Below are 16,645 nucleotides of genomic sequence, written 5' to 3'. Positions count from 1 at the left end.
TGTGAATGGAGGAAAGTGTGCGAAGGGGCACCTTCCCTGAGCACTTCCCTGAACCTCGCTACTAACCCTGGGAACTGGGAAGAATGACTCATTGTATTTCCTTTTTAAAAAATAAATTTATTGGCTCCTCTCGCTTGCTTGCTGCTTGCAGCAGCAGGGGGCCCATTTGCGCAAATGAAATAAAAATTACCTCCTGCTCTAAAAAAAAAAAAAAAAAAAAAAAAAAAAAATTATTTATTTGAAAGACAGGGTTACAGAAAGGCAGAGGCAGAGAGAGGTCTTCCATCTGCTGGTTCACTTCCCAAATGGACCAACAGCCAGAGCTGGGCCAATCCAAAGCCAGGAGCCAGGAACTTCTCCTGGGTCTCCCATGCAGCTGCAAGGGCCCAAGGACTTGGGCCATCTTCTACCGCTTTCCCAGGCCATAGCAGAGAGCTGGATCGGAAGAGGAGCAACTGGGATTTGTACTGGAGCCCATATGAACTGGAGCACTGCAGGCGGCAGCTTTACCTGCTATGCCACAGCACCATCCCCCACTGTATTTCAACTGTTTATGTGAACAATGCAGTTTATGTTGGATACCTGCTTTCCCTCTGGGAGTCTGGGATTCTGGTGTGATAGGCAGAGGGTGACTAAATGACCAGCTCACAACAGAAACTCTGGCAGGTCCCATTGCACTGTGTTGTCACAACTCCTTGCTTGAGCAATTCTGTATGTCCTGTGTGACTCTACTGTGCCTTTTTCTCCCACATTTCACTCTATGTATGTTTCCCTTTGCTGATTTTGCTTGGTAGCCTTTTACTGTAATAAAATCATGGCCATGAGTCCTTTGAACCAATCATCAAATTTGGGGTGGTCTTGGGGACCTCCTGACACAATGAAACTCTAGTGAAGCCTCGTGTTGCTGGACTATCTGTATTTTGCAAATGATGTAATAATAAAGACAGCAAGTGGCATGGGGGACTCAAACGCAAGCCATGTGCCTGTAAAGCCCAAGCTCCTGCCTTGTGTCAGATAGGCAAGTGACCAGGGTTTGCAGAATTGAAAGGAACGTCAAGATGAAGGCAGGAAAGATTCTCAAAGGCCAGCAAAGCCATCGGTTTGTCAAAGTAAACAAGAAGGTAGAGGTTAAGGCCTGCTGCTAGAATAGGAAAAGAATAAGAGTATAGTGTGATAAAGGCTTTCTCTATTTAGAAAATTCTGTTTACTTCTCTTGTCATCTTGACCTCTTAGCCTTACTTCAGTAGTCTTAAGGAATATAAATAACTTCTCTACAAAAGTCTTTCAGATACTTAAGCAATGTCTCTAATTTACTTCTTCAAATTAAAATCCCCAGTTCTAAAAGGCATTATTCAGAAGCCATAGGCTATAAGCTCTTGACCATTTGTACTGCAAACCTGAGTTTGTCATCAGAATTCAATTAGATATTTTACTTCTGTATCAAAGCAGACACATACTTTCCTACATACACAATAACTTTTGGAGCCTTCTTAGTTTGGAAGTTAGGCACCTGGGACTTGAATGAACTTTTCTTAGAGATAAAAAGAAGACAGCCTAAAAGTTCTATTGCAATACTAACATATTCAAAGGAGGAGAAAGAGGAAGTAGCTCTTCCTCCATTCCTGACTATGTACTGCCTTAGGGATTGAAAAATCCAAAGCTCATCTTTGGTAACCCTCTCACCCAGGTAAACTGTAGCAATGACTGAAATATTGTAACACTCCCAGAGGCAGACATGCTTTGGTAAAATAAAGGATACTGGGCCGGCGCTGTGGCGCAGTCACTTAAATCCTCCGCCTGCGGTGCCGGCATCCCTTATGGGCACTGGTTGTAGGCCTGGCTGCTGCACTTCTAATCCAACTCCCCACTATAGCCCGGGAAAGTAGTAGAAGACGGCCTGGACACTTGGGCCCCTGCACCCATGTGGGAGACTTGGAAAAAGCTCCTGGCTTTGGATTGGCGCAGCTCCGGCTGCCGTGGCCATTTGGGGAGTAAACCAGCAGGTGGAAGAACTTTCTGTCTCTCCCTCTCACTGTCTGTAAATCTACCTCTCAAATAAATAAAAATAAAATCTTTCAAAAAATTAAAAAAAAAAAAGGATACCAATGAAGCACTAATTTGGTTGACTTGAACAAATCCCACCAACCAGTTTGTTTTTTGTTCTTAAGATTTATTTATTTTATCTGAGAGGTAAAGTTAGAGACAGAGAGGAAGAGAGAGATAAGTGGTAGTGGTATGTTCCATCCACTGGTTCTCTCTCCAGATGGCTGCAACAGCTGGAACTGGGCAGATCCGAAGATCCAAAGCCAGGAGTTTTTTTTTTTTTTTTTTAAGATTCATTTATTTATTTGAAAGTCAGAGTTATACAGAGAGTGGAGAGGTGGAGAGGTGGAGAGGTAGAGAGAGAGAGAGAGAGGTCTTCCATCTGTTGGTTCACTCCCCAATTGGCCGCAACAGCCGGAGCTGCGCCAATATGAAGCCAGGAGCCAAGGACTTGGGCCATCTTCTACTGCTTTCCCAGGCCATAGCAGAGAGCTGGATTGGAAGTGGAGCAGCTGGGTCTCGAACCAGCGCCCATATGGGATTCAGGCACTGCAGGCGGCAGCTTTACCCGCTATATCACAGCGCCGGCCTCAAGCCAGGAGTTTCTTCTGGGTTTCCTTCTTAGGTGCAGGGGCCCAAGCACTTGGGCCATCTTCCACTGCTTTCCCAGGCCACTAGCAGGGCGCTGGATGGGAAGTGGAGCAGCTGAGACTCAAACCCGAGCCCATATGGGATGCCAGCTTAACCTATTATGCCACAGGGCAGCCCCCAGCCAATCAATTTGTATTAAGTAAAGTTGCTGCCAGTGCCGCCATCCCATACAGCCACAGGTTTGTTTCTGGGCTGCTCCACTTCTGATCCAGCTCCCCGCTAATGTCCTGGAAAGCAGTGGAAGATGGCCCATGTGTTTGGAACCCTGCCACCCATGTGGTAGTCCTGGATGAACCTCCTGGCTCCTGGCTTCAGTCTGGCCCAGCCCTGGCCATTAAGGCCTTTTGGGGAGTGAACCAGCAGGTGCAAGATCTCTCTTTCTCTCTCTTACACTCTATGTAAATTTCTCAAATAAATGGGTCAGCACTGTGGTGCAGAAGCCCAAGCCTCTGCCTGCAGCGCCAACATCCCATATGGGCAGCGGTTCGTGTCCCGGCTGCTCCTCTTCCAATCCAGCTCTCTGCTTATGGCCTGGGAAGCAGTGGAAGATGGCCCAAGTGCTTGGGCCCCTACACCCATGTGGGAGACCCAGAAGAAGCTCCTGGCTCCTGGCTTTGGATCGGTCCAGCTCAGGCCATTGCAGCCATTTTGGGAGTGAACCAGCAGATGGAAGATCTGTCTCTCCTTCTCTCTGTAACTCTGCCACTCAAATAAATAAATTAAAAAGCCAAAACAAACATATATGCAAACCTTAAAAAAAGATCATTAGGAGTAAAGCTCAGAAAAGTTTAATTTCATTTCTCTAAACACAAATGAGTCTTCTTAAATATAATATAAATATGGGGCCGGTCATGTGGCACAGTGGGTTAAAGCCACGGCCTGCTGCGCAGGCATCTCATATGGGTGTTGGTTCGAGTCCTGGATGCTCCACTTCCTATCTAGCTCCCTGCTGATGGCTTGGGGAGGCAGAGGATGGCCCAAGGGCTGGGGCCCCTGCACCCATGTGGCAGAGCTGGAAGCAGCTTCTGGCTTTGGCCTGGCCCAGCTTAGGCCACTGCAGCCATTTGGGAAGTGACCCAGCGGATGGAAGATCTCTCTTTCTGTAACTCTGCCTTTCAAATAAATAATGTAGAAATAAAAAAAATCCGAGTAACTCTTATCTTCAAGTTTGTGTATAAACTGGAATCTTTTATACCTTTCTAAAATCACATACATTTCAGAAACAAAAGAGTTCTCATGTATTCTAAGACTTAAGTTCACAATTTATGTGTAGGTTGGTACTTCCATCTAACCTCTGTCTCAGCAAACATCAAAAGAGAATCTGGTGAAGAAAGAAAGATGGCAGCATCAGTTTCAAAGTAGACATAATATCAAAAACACAATTACAAAACATTCAGAGATCTATTACTAAATACAAATATGAAGTTTCAAGTCGACAGTAAAGCCCTAAGTTTGAGGAAGCTTGATACTCCCTTGATGCTAAATGAAAACGGCTCTCTATGTTCTGTGAAGCTGAATAGACATTTACACCATGCTGCTCCGGAGTCCCACTTTTATCTATCCCAACCACCTTATATCGTCTCCCTGATCTAGCTAGACTCACTTCCTTAAGAGTGGGCATTTGGCATTAGACTCTGGGACGCCTACATCCTGTGTCTGTGTGCTTGGGTTTGAGTCCCAGTCCACTCCCAATTCTGGGTTCCTGCTAATGTGCTGTCTGAGAAGCAGCAGGTGATGCTAGTTTTGACATGAATACCATGAGTTCAACCCTAAACCTAACTCCAGAAGCGATGTACCAGAAGTGATGTAATTCAAATTCAAAAAAGCGCCAAAATCCAATATGCGTGGCAGTGGAAGTGACGTCACTGGAAGTGACGTGTTTTGGGCCAGCACCAAGAGCAACCGGTGATTGATGGCTCAAATAGTTGGGCCTCTGACACCCACATGGGAGGCCTAGATTGAGCTTCCTGCTCCTGGGTCTGCCTGGCCTAGCCCTAGCTGTTCATGGTCATTTGGGGAGTGAACTAGTGGATGGAAGATCACCCCCTCACATCTCTTTAACATTCCAAGCTCATTCTTTCTTTCCCAATTTTCTACACAGGAAAGTCATCCTCTTTTTAACAATTTCCCTTTTAGCACAGCACTTGGTTGCATTCACTTGTGTGCTACTTGGGAGCCTTGGGCTATTATGCAGTGTCATGATCTGACATCATAATCATATACACTGCGCACATGATCATGCACCACCTGCTTTCCCTGATCCCCTACCCTACAGTAAAATTTTTGAACATTATAGTCTTATTCAAAAGACTATAAAAAGTGTGTTTCCCCACTCTAAGGCTTCTCTTTTCCCATCGATCCTACTTCTTTTAGATTTTTTTTAATAAAAGGATTTATTTATATGAAAGACAGAATTACAGAGAGAAAGAGGGAGGGAGGGGAGGTAAGAGAGAGAAGGGGTGGGGGAAGAGAGAGAGAAATCTTCCATCTGTTGGTTCACTCCCCAAATGGCCGAGATGGCCAGATCTGGGCCAGTCCGAGCCAGGAGCTTCTGGGTCTCCCATGTAGGTGTAGGAGACCAAGCACTTGGGCCACTGTCTGCTGCCTTCCCCAGGCACATTAGCAGGGAGCAGCTGGGGCTCGAAATGGCGCCCACATGGGATGCTGGCATCATATACAGTGGCTATACGCAGTCCACCACAATGCCACCCCCAGATTTATTTATTTGACAGGCAGAGTAACAGAGAGAAAGATGCAGAGATAAAAAGATCTCCAATCTGCTAGTTCACTTCACAAATGGCTGCAATGACTGGAGTTGGTCCAGTTCCAAGCCAGGAGCCAGGAACTGTATCCTAGTAACCCACATGGGTGGTAGGAGCCCAGGTGCTTGGGCCATCTTTCCCTGTATTCCCAGATGCATTAGCAGGGAACTGGATCCAAGAGGAAAAGCCAGGATTTGAATTTGTGCTCCAGTATGGGATGCTGGTGTTAAAAGTGGTGGCTCAGTTTCCTCCTAACGCACCTGGGAAAACAGTGGAGGGTAGTCCAAGTGCTTGGGCTCTTGTACCCACATGGGAGACTGGGAAGAAGCTCCTGGCTCTTGGCTTCAGCCTGACCCAGTCCTGGTATTGCAGCCATTTGGGGAATGAACCAGCAACGGAAGATCTTCCTCTCTAACTCCGCCTTTCAAATTAAAAGAAAGCACAATTAGAATAAAATAAATAAATCACTAGAAGAATTTGTTATCTGTCTTGGCTGCAGTTCTGCTTTAAGACTCACCTCCTCAAAGATGCTTTCTTTGTCCTTCCCTCCCCACGCCTGCCCCCTCACTAGACTGCACACTTGGAAACAGCATGGGCTTTGAAATTAGTCAAATATAGGTTCAAACTCCACTTCTATCCGTGTAACTTTGGATCCGCAACTCTGGGTTTGTCTCCCAACTCAATGGAGATGTGTAATGTATCACGTATAAAATATGCGGTACCGTAACTTGCACGCTTTAAGGATAAAGATCCCATTATACCTAAAGAGCAGACACCATCAGTCACGGTCAGTGTCTTTGAAACAACACGTTCTAAGAGCAAAACGGCACTTTTAAAACCAATTCAAGCTCGCCCGCGTCCCCCTTCCTGAATGCGGACGAGGGGAAAGGGGAAAGCTGGCGAGATGGACGACCAAGGTTTCTCATCAAACCTTAAGGCGCCGGGCGAGGACCGCTTTACTTCGGCCACGCTTCCGATGGATACAAACTTTGCAGAGCGACACGTCCTTCCTCAGAAACTTCAAAGGTAGAACTTGACTTCCAGGTGAAGCTGCAGCCTTCCCAGATCCTCCCCAGGGCTCTCCCGGAGAGGACTGACCGACAGACACACCTCCCCTCCGCCGGAGCCAGTCAGGCCGGCCCCGCCCGCGACGCGCCGGAGGAACGCCCGCAACCCCCACCCCTCGTCTTCTGTCCCAGGGGCCGGGAGAGACTCACTGCCAAAGCCTTTGGCCTGGTGGAGGAGCTCCTGGTCCCCCGCCGGCTGCTGCTCCTCCTGCACAGGGGACTCTGCCTCCGCTTCGAGGCGCGGTTGGGGCGGAGCGTCTCCCGCGGGCTGCCCATCTCCCACCGGCTGCTCGTTGTTTGCCGCCGGCTGGCGCAACCCAAACCAACTACTTAACCCCCGGAACATCCCGCCGGCGAGGCCGCCGTCGCGGTCGCGGTCACCGGAGAGCCCCCCTGAGTGCCGCCCGCTCCCGACTGCGTTCTGCGGGTCTACTGGGAAGACAGCCGGAAGTCAAGGCGACGTCGGCGCTCCCCCTCTATGCGCGTCTCCCAGCCTCTGTGACGACACCGCCGCCGGCCGCGGGCGCGTCATTTCCGGCCAAAGGCTCCGCCCCTGCCTGCGTCGGTCGTGGCAACCTTGTTGTGCCAGTGGAAAGGGGACAAAGGGCTTTCCCAGTGCAGCCCCGCCTCGTCCGCTTAGCTCTCACCCCAGCTTTGCGGGTAACTGACCTGGCCGTGTGGGCGGCGTCTCTGTCACAGCCCTTCTCAGTCTGTTGTTAGGATTGCCTCTAAGCTGCTTGGCTGGTGCCTTAGCCTTCCCTTTGGAGGTCCAGCTAGGTTGGACGGAAATAGATGTCTGTAGCCTCCTCCTGAGCCCGAATGAAAACCAAACTAGGGCCTGTCAACTTAGCAATACAGAGGACAGAGAAAGGTGTTAAACACCATCATAGGATGCAGTCAGAAGAATGTACACTATGAGAAACCACAGGAAAAACGATGTTGTTGCTTAAATAAGTTGCAAGAAAGAGGGTGGGGTAAGACGGGGAACACATAGGTTAAAAAAGATTTCAGAGACAATAACCCACGGCCACTCATGCATTTTATTTGAACTCTAATTCAGCAAACACATTTTGTAAAACGTGTAAGAGTTGGAAATTCAGACACTGGATAGAATAATTGATGAAACTAAGGAATTCTTAAATTAAAAAAACTAGTGGTAAGCCGGCGCCGTGGCTCACTAGGCTAATCCTCCGCCTAGCGGCGCCGGCACTCCGGGTTCTAGTCCCGGTCGGGGCGCCGGATTCTGTCCCGGTTGCCCCTCTTCCAGGCCAGCTCTCTGCTGTGGCCAGGGAGGGCAGTGGAGGATGGCCCAGGTGCTTGGGCCCTGCACCCCATGGGAGACCAGGAGAAGCACCTGGCTCCTGCTGCGGCGGCCATTGGAGGGTGAACCAACGGCAAAGGAAGACCTTTCTCTCTGTCTCTCTCTCTCTCACTGTCCACTCTGTCAAAAAAAAAAAAAAAAAAAAAAAACAAACTAGTAGTAAACCACAAAACTTACCATCTTAACCATTTTTAAGTGTAGAATTTTGTAATTTTAAGTAATTCACATTGTTGTGAAATCAATTTCCGAACCTCTTTTCATCTTGCAAAACAAACTATACTTATTAACCCCCCCCCCCCCCCATCTTCCCTGCCCTTGGCCGCATGGGCTGCAGGCAACCACCCTTCTGCTTTCAGTCTCAGAATCTGACTGCTGTAGGTGCGTCCCTTAAGTGGAATCCTACAGCATTTGTCTTTCTGCCATGGGCTCCTTCCGTTTCGTTCGAATGTCCACAAGGCTCTTTCTTGTAGCATATATCCATTTCCTTTGTTCTTAAAGCACTGTATGAATGCACCACATTTTATTTATCCATTCACACGTGGATGAACATGTCAAATGTACATTTTTAATTGTGGTCATGGTATTATTGTATGTTTTTGAGGAGTATGTTTTTTTTGTTTTGTTTTTTGACAGGCAGAGTGGACAGTGAGAGAGAGAGACAGAGAGAAAGGTCTTCCTTTGCCATTGGTTCACCCTCCAATGGCCGCCTTGGAGGCGCGCTGCGGCCAGCGCACCACGCTGATCCCACGGCAGGAGCCAGGAGCCAGGTGCTTCTCCTGGTCTCCCATCGGGTGTAGGGCCCAAGCACTTGGGCCATCCTCCACTGCCCTCCCTGGCCACAGCAGAGAGCTGGCCTGGAAGAGGGGCAACCGGGACAGAATCCGGCGCCCGACCGGGACTCGAACCTGGGGTGCCGGCGCCGCAAGGCGGAGAATTAGCCTAGTGAGCCGCGGCGCCGGCCGAGGAGTATGTTTTTAAGTAGTTCTTATCTTTCAGAGAGCCATGTCTGGAATTTACTTCAAATTAATACAGAATGGGAGAAGTGGGTGGGGATATAGATGAAACAACCTAGACTATCAATTGCAATTGTGGAAGCTGAGTGATTACACTTGTACGGCTACTTTTCTATATTTGGAACCTTCTTCCACATGAACATGTAAAACAAACAAACAACTGGCTATGTGAACAACTAACTACCCTTTTAGAGTAGGGAGTTCATGAACATGTTTTCCAGGCACAGTCTCCAGTGAGCTGTTGCGGAAGGCCAGCCAGGCTCCTTCCTGCCTTCCCCATTTCCAGAAGAGTAGGGCACTTGCAGTGAGCTGCTTCCAAGTACAGGGAGGACTGATTACAGTTCTGATTTCCCTGCTGCCCAGTTTTGCAGCCTGACTTCTATTTATATCCTACTCAGGTCCATGTCTTTAATATAACAAGCCCAATTTGTTTTTTTCCCCCTTCAAACAGCTTTATGGAGATATAGTTCACATACCTTATAATTCACCTGTATAAAGCAAACAATTCAGGGTGAGCACATGCCACAGCCGATAAAGCCACCGCTTGCAATCCCAGCATTCCATATTGGAGCACCAGTTTGAGTACCAGTTACTCTGCTTCTGATCCAGCTCCCCGCTAATGCATCTGGGGAGGCAGCAGATGATGGCCCAAGTACTTGGGCCCCAGCCACCTATGTGGGAGACCTGGATGGAGATCCTGGATCCCAGCCCCAGCTGTTGTGGCTATTTGGGGAGTGAAACAGCAGATGGAAGATCTCTCTGCGTCTGTATGTTTCTCTGTCACTCTGCCTTAAAAATAAATAAAAAATAGGCCGGCGCTGCGGCTCACTAGGTTAATCCTCCGCCTTGTGGTACCGGCACACCAGGTTCTAGTCCCGGTCGGGGCACCGGATTCTGTCCCGGTTGCCCCTCTTCCAGGCCAGCTCTCTGCTGTGGCCAGGGAGTGCAGTGGAGGATGGCCCAAGTGCTTGGGCCCTGCACTCCATGGGAGACCAGGAGAAGCCCCTGGCTCCTGCCATCGGATCAGCACGGCGGCCATTGGAGGGTGAACCAATGGCAAAGGAAGACCTTTCTCTCTCTCTCTCTCACTGTCCACTCTGCCTGTAAAAAATAAATAAATAAATAAATAAAAATAAATAAAAACATAAATCTTTTAAACAATGAAATGAGTATAAAATTCGATGGTATATCCATTTTTTATATCGCGTTTCAAAATTGTGGGAAAATATGTTTTTCCACTTTAACCATTTTTAAGTGTATAATTCAGTGGCATTTCTAATAATCCCATCTGTTTCTAGAGCCCAGGTATTGATTCAGCTTTGACAGTTAGGATATGTCTGAGGACTGATGCCTTTCTAGGTTTTACTAACTCAGAACCTAAAAGGGCTTGACGCTTTCCAGAAAAGAATATTTGTTTCAAGCAGGATTGGAAAGAGCCTGGAATTTGACTTAATAGCTGAGGGTGAGGGTTCTAACTCTCCCATCTAAAATGAATAACCTTGCATCTTCGCCCTTCAAATTCCCTCCTCTCCAAAAGGAATATAGGCGTGGTCCTTCCTGTAGGGGAGTGGGGACCCAGCCCACCAAGCCTTGCTTTGCTGCTTCTCCAGGGCCATCCCAGTTCACCCACGGAGCAGACAGCTTTACAATTGCTCTGAAAGGTGAAATTTTTCACAATAGAGTATTATAAAAGAACTTGGGAGATGAACTTAATAATGAGCCTCTTTTTCATTTAAAACAATCATCTTGAGGGGCCAGCACAAGGTCTATGTGGTAGTAGGCTATGAGCAAACATTTATTGCATAAGACACACCCTTCTCCTACACAATTCAGTTAACCTTTACCCTGGTACCATGTTTGTTTTTCTGCTCACTTTTTTCCACTTCGCATTAATAGCACAATAGTTATCATAATAACTCTTATGTATTTATCAAACATCTTTTATCCAGCAGCCTTGTAGCTTAATAGATTAACACAATTTCTTCTGTTTCCTGTGGTAAAAAGTCTGGCTGTGAGGACAGTTGTTTTGCGTTGTTGGCCTGGCTTTGCCACTCATGTTAACTAATATATCTTTGGTCATGACATTTCACATCGCTGAGCCTCACGTTCCTCATATGAAAGAGGGAGTCACAAGTGCTTTCTTGGTTGTAAAAAGGGAATGAAGCACTGAAATGTGGAAGGAAGCATTACACATGGCAGGTATTAAGTATACACCACGGGCCAGTGCTGTGGCACTGGCATCCCATATGGGTACCAGTTCGAGTCCTGGCTACCCTACTTCTGATCCTGCTCCCTGCTAATGCTCCTGGGAAGGCAGTGAAGGATGTCCCAAGCCCTTGGGTCCCTGCACCCACGTGGGAGACCTGGAAGAAGCTCCTGGCTTCAGATGGGTCCAGTTTAGGCCATTGTGGCCATTTGGGGAGTGAAGGGGCATGTGGAAGATTCTCTTTCTCACTCTCTGCAACTCTGCGAGGGTGGGAGACAGGAGGAGATCATAAGAGAGAGAGACATAAGAGACAGCATGTGTTCAGGAACAAGTCCTCTTTTTTTTAAATATTTATTTTCTTTTTTTTGTTGTTTATTTTTTGACAGGCAGAGTGGACAGTGAGAGAGACAGAGAGAAAGGTCTTCCTTTGCTGTTGGTTCACCCTCCAATGGCCGCCGCGGCCAGCGCGCTGCGGCCAGTGCACCGCGCTGATCCGATGGCAGGAGCCAGGAGCCAGGTGCTTTTCCTGGTCTCCCATGGGGTGCAGGGCCCAAGCACTTGGGCCATCCTCCACTGCACTCCCTGGCCACAGCAGAGAGCTGGCCTGGAAGAGGGGCAACCGGGACAGAATCCGGCGCCCCGACTGGGACTAGAACCTGGTGTGCCGGCACCACAAGGCGGAGGATTAGCCTATTGAGCCGCGGCGCCGGCCTATTTTCATTTATTTGAAAGTCAGAGTTACACAGAGAGAGGAGAGACAGAGAGAAAGGTCTTCTATCTGCTGGTTCACTCCCCAGTTGGCTGCAATGGCCGGAGCTGCACTGATCCGAAGGCAGGAGCCAGGAGCTTCCTCCGGGTTTCCCATGCGGGTGCAGGGGCCCAAGCACTTAGGCCATCTTCCACTGCTTTCCCAGGCCACAGGAGAGAGCTGGATCAGAAGAGGAGCAGCCAGGGCTAGAACCAGCGCCCATATGGGATGCTGGTGCTTCAGGCTAGGGCTTTAACCCGCTGTGCCACAGTGCCGGCCCCTGGAACAAGTCCTCTTAAAGCTTTGCGGGGGGACGGAAAGGAAAGTAGGAGCAGTGAATCCTATTAGAGTGGGGGTGGAGCTGACACCTGTGGATGGGCCATGTGGTCACCTGGCTTCCAGCAATGGCTGCAGGGGCTAGAGCCCAGGATAGTGTCTGGGGTGTAGATCGCGCCACAGATAAGACTGCGCCATTTTACTAACAAAAAGTGTACACCAACCTGTTTCACACTCTTTGCACTGGATCCTCTGGAAGATTTGTTTCGTTAACAAACTCCTCCATGCTTCCTGTGCTTTTACAAGGTGTTTCCTCTATGTATTGTTTTCGAATGGAGACCTAGGTCCACCCCAAGGATGCCCTGCTGAGTGAAGCCTCTGTTTATTTATTTATTTATTTTTGACAGGCAGAGTGGACAGTGAGAGAGAGAGAGAGAAAGGTCTTCCTTTGCTGTTGGTTCACCCTCCAATGGCCGCTGCGGCCGGCGCGCTGCGCTGATCCGATGGCAGGAGCCAGGAGCCAGGTGCTTTTCCTGGTCTCCCATGGGGTGCAGGGCCCAAGCACCTGGGCCATCCTCCACTGCACTCCCTGGCCACAGCAGAGAGCTGGCCTGGAAGAGGGGCAACCGGGACAGAATCCGGCGCCCCAACCGGGACTAGAATCCGGTGTGCCGGCGCCGCTAGGCAGAGGATTAGCCTGGTGAGCCACGGCGCCAGCCCGCCTCTGTTTATTTTCTAAGAAGTTGGCATCAGTATCCCAAGCTGTTAACTGCTTCTCCCATGACAGTGCTCATTCTCCTTACTGGGCAGAAACTCCCTTTTGTTTCGGAATTCTTTGAATTTTGCTAGACAAAGTTCTCCACACCCTGTAGCAGACATGATGAGTTTCAGGGCCACTCCTCAACCTTCCCTAAAGTTCTTTGGCCTCAACTGCCTCCAGTTTCTACCATCTGTCAAGGGTCATCATTTGGGGACACTCAAATGTTATTGGTCATCCAATACCTTAGCCTATTTCACTTTTGTATCCGGTGTCAGTGGCTAAACCCTTAACTGTCTCATCTGGAAATACTCCCTATTTGAAGTCTTTTTTAAAGATTTCTTTATTTTATTTATTTGAGAGCTAGAGCGGGGGGGTATGTTCCATCTGCTAGTTCACTTCTGAAATGGCTGCAACAGCCAAGGCTGCTCCAGGCAGAAGCCAGGAGCACAGAGCTCCATAGGGGTCTCCCGCATGGGTGGCAGGGGCCCAAGCATTTGGACCATCCTCCACTGCCTTCCCAGCTGCATTAGTAGGGAACTGGATTGGAAGCGGAGCAACTGGGACTCAAACTGGTGCTCATATGGGATGCTGGCATCACAGGTGGCTGTTTAATGTGCTGGGTCACAACGCCAGCCCCTGAAGTCTTTTTCTTCTTTAATTGACATATAATATTTATGGGGTGTAGTGTGATCATTTGAAATATGTATACAATGTGTAATGATCAAAGCAGGGCAATTAGTGTTTCCATCTGCTCAAACATTTATCATTTATCTAAACTCCTTTCTTCTAGTTTTTTTTTTAAGATTTTATTTATTTGAAAGAGTTATAGAGAAAGGCAGAGGTAGAGAGAGGGAGGGGTCTTCCATCCCCAAATGGCCGCATCGGCCAGAGCTGGGCCTATCTGAAGCCAGGAGCCAGGAACTTCTGGGTCTCCCATAGAGGTTTTTGGGCCATCTTCTACTGCTTTCCCAGGCCATAGCAGAGAGCTGGATCGGAAGTGGAGCAGCTGGGACTTGAACCGGCATACATCTGGGATTCGGGCGCTGCAGGCCAGGGTTTAACTTGGTATGCCACAGCGATCACGAACTGTTGTAAGCTAGTCACCTTGCTGGGCTGTGGAACACTAGAACGTTATCCTTCCCTGTCACCGTATTTGGTCCCTGTTATCAGACCGCCCTTTGTGCCCCTCCCCTCCACTTCCTAGCCTCTAACTCCTCTTCTGCTCCTACCAGGGTAACTGTTTTAGCTCCTTCTGAAGGCGTCATCACACTCTGCACTCAACCAGCCAACTCGAGTTTTAGCAGTAATATATGTATATTTCAATCGCTATCCTGCAAAATTACAGCTGGACAGCACTACATAATCGGGGTTTTTAAACTCCCCTAGGTCTTCCAAGACACTTGTGTAACTTGTCGCTGTAGTGTTTCACACTGATTATTCAAAATTTTCACCACTTTCCTAAACCTTCCGGCTAATTTCAAACTCTTCTCTTGGGCAGAGTTCGGCCGTTTCTCCTCTAGTGGTTTGCTTGTGTTCCTCTCTGGGTCTGAAGAGCCGCCTGTGTCCTTTCCCAGCCCCAACCACTCTGTGAAGCGCTACTGGCTTTCCTGCCCCCACCCCAGCGCCGGCAGTTCCCGGCGCTCAGCAGGGAACTCACAACAGCTGTGACGTGGGCCAGAGCGGGACTCTCTGCTGGCCTGGGGGCCGGCGGGGGTGGGGGGAGTCGCGGAGTTCACCAGCGCACCCCAAGAGCCTTTGCAAGTGAGCCAGAGGAGGGAGGCGCAGTGCCTCGGCCGAGAGCGCGGCCTGGGGCCCTGGGCGTCCCGAGCGGAGGGTGACGGGAGCTGCTCGTGCCCGAGGAGTCACTTTTTAGCGCTTGTTTTGGAGCACTGCACTCACCCGCCGCACAGCTCCTGCTCGCCAGCGTGAGTCAGCTGGGCCCGCAGCGAGGCGGACCGGGGAAGGTAGGCGAGGAGCGCGCCGCGCCTCCCGAGGCCCGCGCGGTCGGCGGGAAGGACCCAGGGGCGACTCCGCACTGCCCCAGCGGTGGCCCCCTCCCCAGCCAGACAGGTGAGCGCCTGGACGGCCGCGGGGCGGAGCCTGTCGTCCCCAGAAGCCATCCTGCACCGCGCCTCCACCAACGCACAGGTAACTGCCCGACCCGGCCTCCCCCCTACCCCCCGGGCCTCCGCGCCGCGGCCTCCCCGCCCCCGTCCGGCGCCCCCAGCCCCAGCGCACACGTGGGGCGCCTTTGTCCCCTCCCCGATGGCGTCCGGTTCCTCTCCGGGCGCGGAGTCCGAGACCCGCAGCCAGCGGAGCGCGTCCCGCACCCAGCGCTCGCAGACCCTGGTGGGCTAGCGGGGCGCGGGGACTAGGGGACGCCCGCCCGCGCCCGGTGCCGTCGGAGCTGGTCTAGCAGCGGTCCAGGGCCGGGTTACCGGAGCGACTCGTCCCGCTGCGCGCGTTTCCCCGCGCCCGCCCCCACGCCCAGCCCTCGGGAGCCTCAGGAGAGCTCTGAGATGGCGTTGGCGGAAGTGAAGCCCGACTCGAGGGTCGAGCGAGGCTGGCCATTAGCGTGGGTGACATGCCCTTTCTGTCCTGTCTCCCGCAATGGTGCACTGGTTAAACAACGACCTAGCGTTTCGCCCGTGTGAGCTGCTTGGAGGGGCCCAGTGCCGAACTGTGCCGCTGCTACGGAGTATGTTATTGGGCATTTTTTAAAAAAACTGCTGTATAGTTTACACTCACGAAAATGCCCCATTTTCAGTATGTGCAGATCGATGGGATTTGGCAAATTGTAGCCACCTATCCCAGACGTGGACATTAGGCCATTTCCACCACTTGGCGAAGTTTCCTTTGGCGCCTTGCCGGGGGGCTCCGCACGTTTCCCCCTAACCCCCATCGCACTGTTCTGATTGCCTTCACAGCTGCTGGGCGCCTTTTAAAACTTCTTAAGATGGTTCGTTCGGTTAAGTACTCTGTTGTGTCGGACTAAAGTTAGTTTTTAAATGGCCGTCATTGAGAACGTGTCTCTTGGTGCTTCTGGTGTTTTTAGTTGCCTTAATGCCTGCCTGCCAGTAGCCAGCCACACGTGGCTGTTGAAAAGTGGCAAGTTCGAATTGATGTGTGCCCTGAGTGCTTGCACCTGATTTCCCTCGGAATGCTTCCTAGGAAAACAAGGGTAGAAAGTCTCACTAATAATAGCTTTTTACAATTTGAATACATTGGGGTTAAATAAGATGTATTACTGAAGTTAAGGCCTTTTTTTTTTAACTTAAAGTGACTACTAGAAACTTCAACATTTCGTACTTGGCTCATGTAATGATTTTATTAGCACAGCTCTGCACTGCCCCATTTTATGAACACTTGATTCTGCTCACTAACCTCAGTCCTCACAGCGGAAAGCATCCTGATTCCAGAAGTGGTTTAAAGCGGAGCCTGCCTTTCTCTGGGTTTTGAAAACTTTCTTGCAAACTTAATTGTTTGCTTACACGGGGTAAAAACAACTAGGTGTCTCCTTGGCATTAAGTTACGTTTTTCAAAAAGTATTTTCAAAAATATTTAATGTGCTTTAAAAAGGCATCTTGTCTTTTTAAAAGCTCAGAAAACTAATCACTATCTGAACCCCAGTCACCTAAATATATTAAAATCCAACATGTTGTATTTCTGACCAAATCAAGAGCAAAATCTAGGTCTTTTTTTTTTACTTTTTAACTTTTATTTAATGAATATAAATTTCCAAAGTACAGCTTATGGATTACAATGGCTTCCCCCCCATAACGTCCCTCCCACCCGCAA

The 16,645-nt window shown here is 49.6% G+C and overlaps 2 protein-coding genes across 11 annotated transcripts in view; one reads left to right on the top strand and one right to left on the bottom strand.

Annotated features, from left to right (window-relative positions):
• SYAP1 (synapse associated protein 1) overlaps positions 1 to 7,063 on the bottom strand; it is a 38,571-nt gene extending 31,508 nt beyond the window's left edge. The window contains exon 1 of the mRNA XM_002719916.5: positions 6,674 to 7,063. Coding sequence (XP_002719962.1) covers positions 6,674 to 6,869 — 196 coding nt within the window. The 5' untranslated portion in view covers positions 6,870 to 7,063. The remainder of the gene's footprint in view (positions 1 to 6,673) is intronic.
• The window catches only part of CTPS2 (CTP synthase 2), a 196,245-nt gene that overhangs the window by 55,352 nt on the left and 124,248 nt on the right, over positions 1 to 16,645 (top strand). For 8 of the 10 annotated variants that reach the window (XR_519479.4, XR_519480.4, XM_008272391.4 and 5 more), the window contains exon 1: positions 14,448 to 14,995. The exons of the other annotated variants lie outside the window; for them this stretch is intronic. The gene's annotated coding sequence lies outside the window, so the exon portion shown is untranslated. Of the gene's footprint in view, positions 1 to 14,447; positions 14,996 to 16,645 lie in introns of those variants that run through there. 10 annotated transcript variants of the gene reach the window in all.

Source organism: Oryctolagus cuniculus, chromosome X (assembly GCF_964237555.1).
Source record: "Oryctolagus cuniculus chromosome X, mOryCun1.1, whole genome shotgun sequence".
In the NCBI taxonomy this organism is placed as follows: domain Eukaryota; kingdom Metazoa; phylum Chordata; class Mammalia; order Lagomorpha; family Leporidae; genus Oryctolagus; species Oryctolagus cuniculus.
This window is presented reverse-complemented; position numbering and strand designations above follow the sequence as displayed.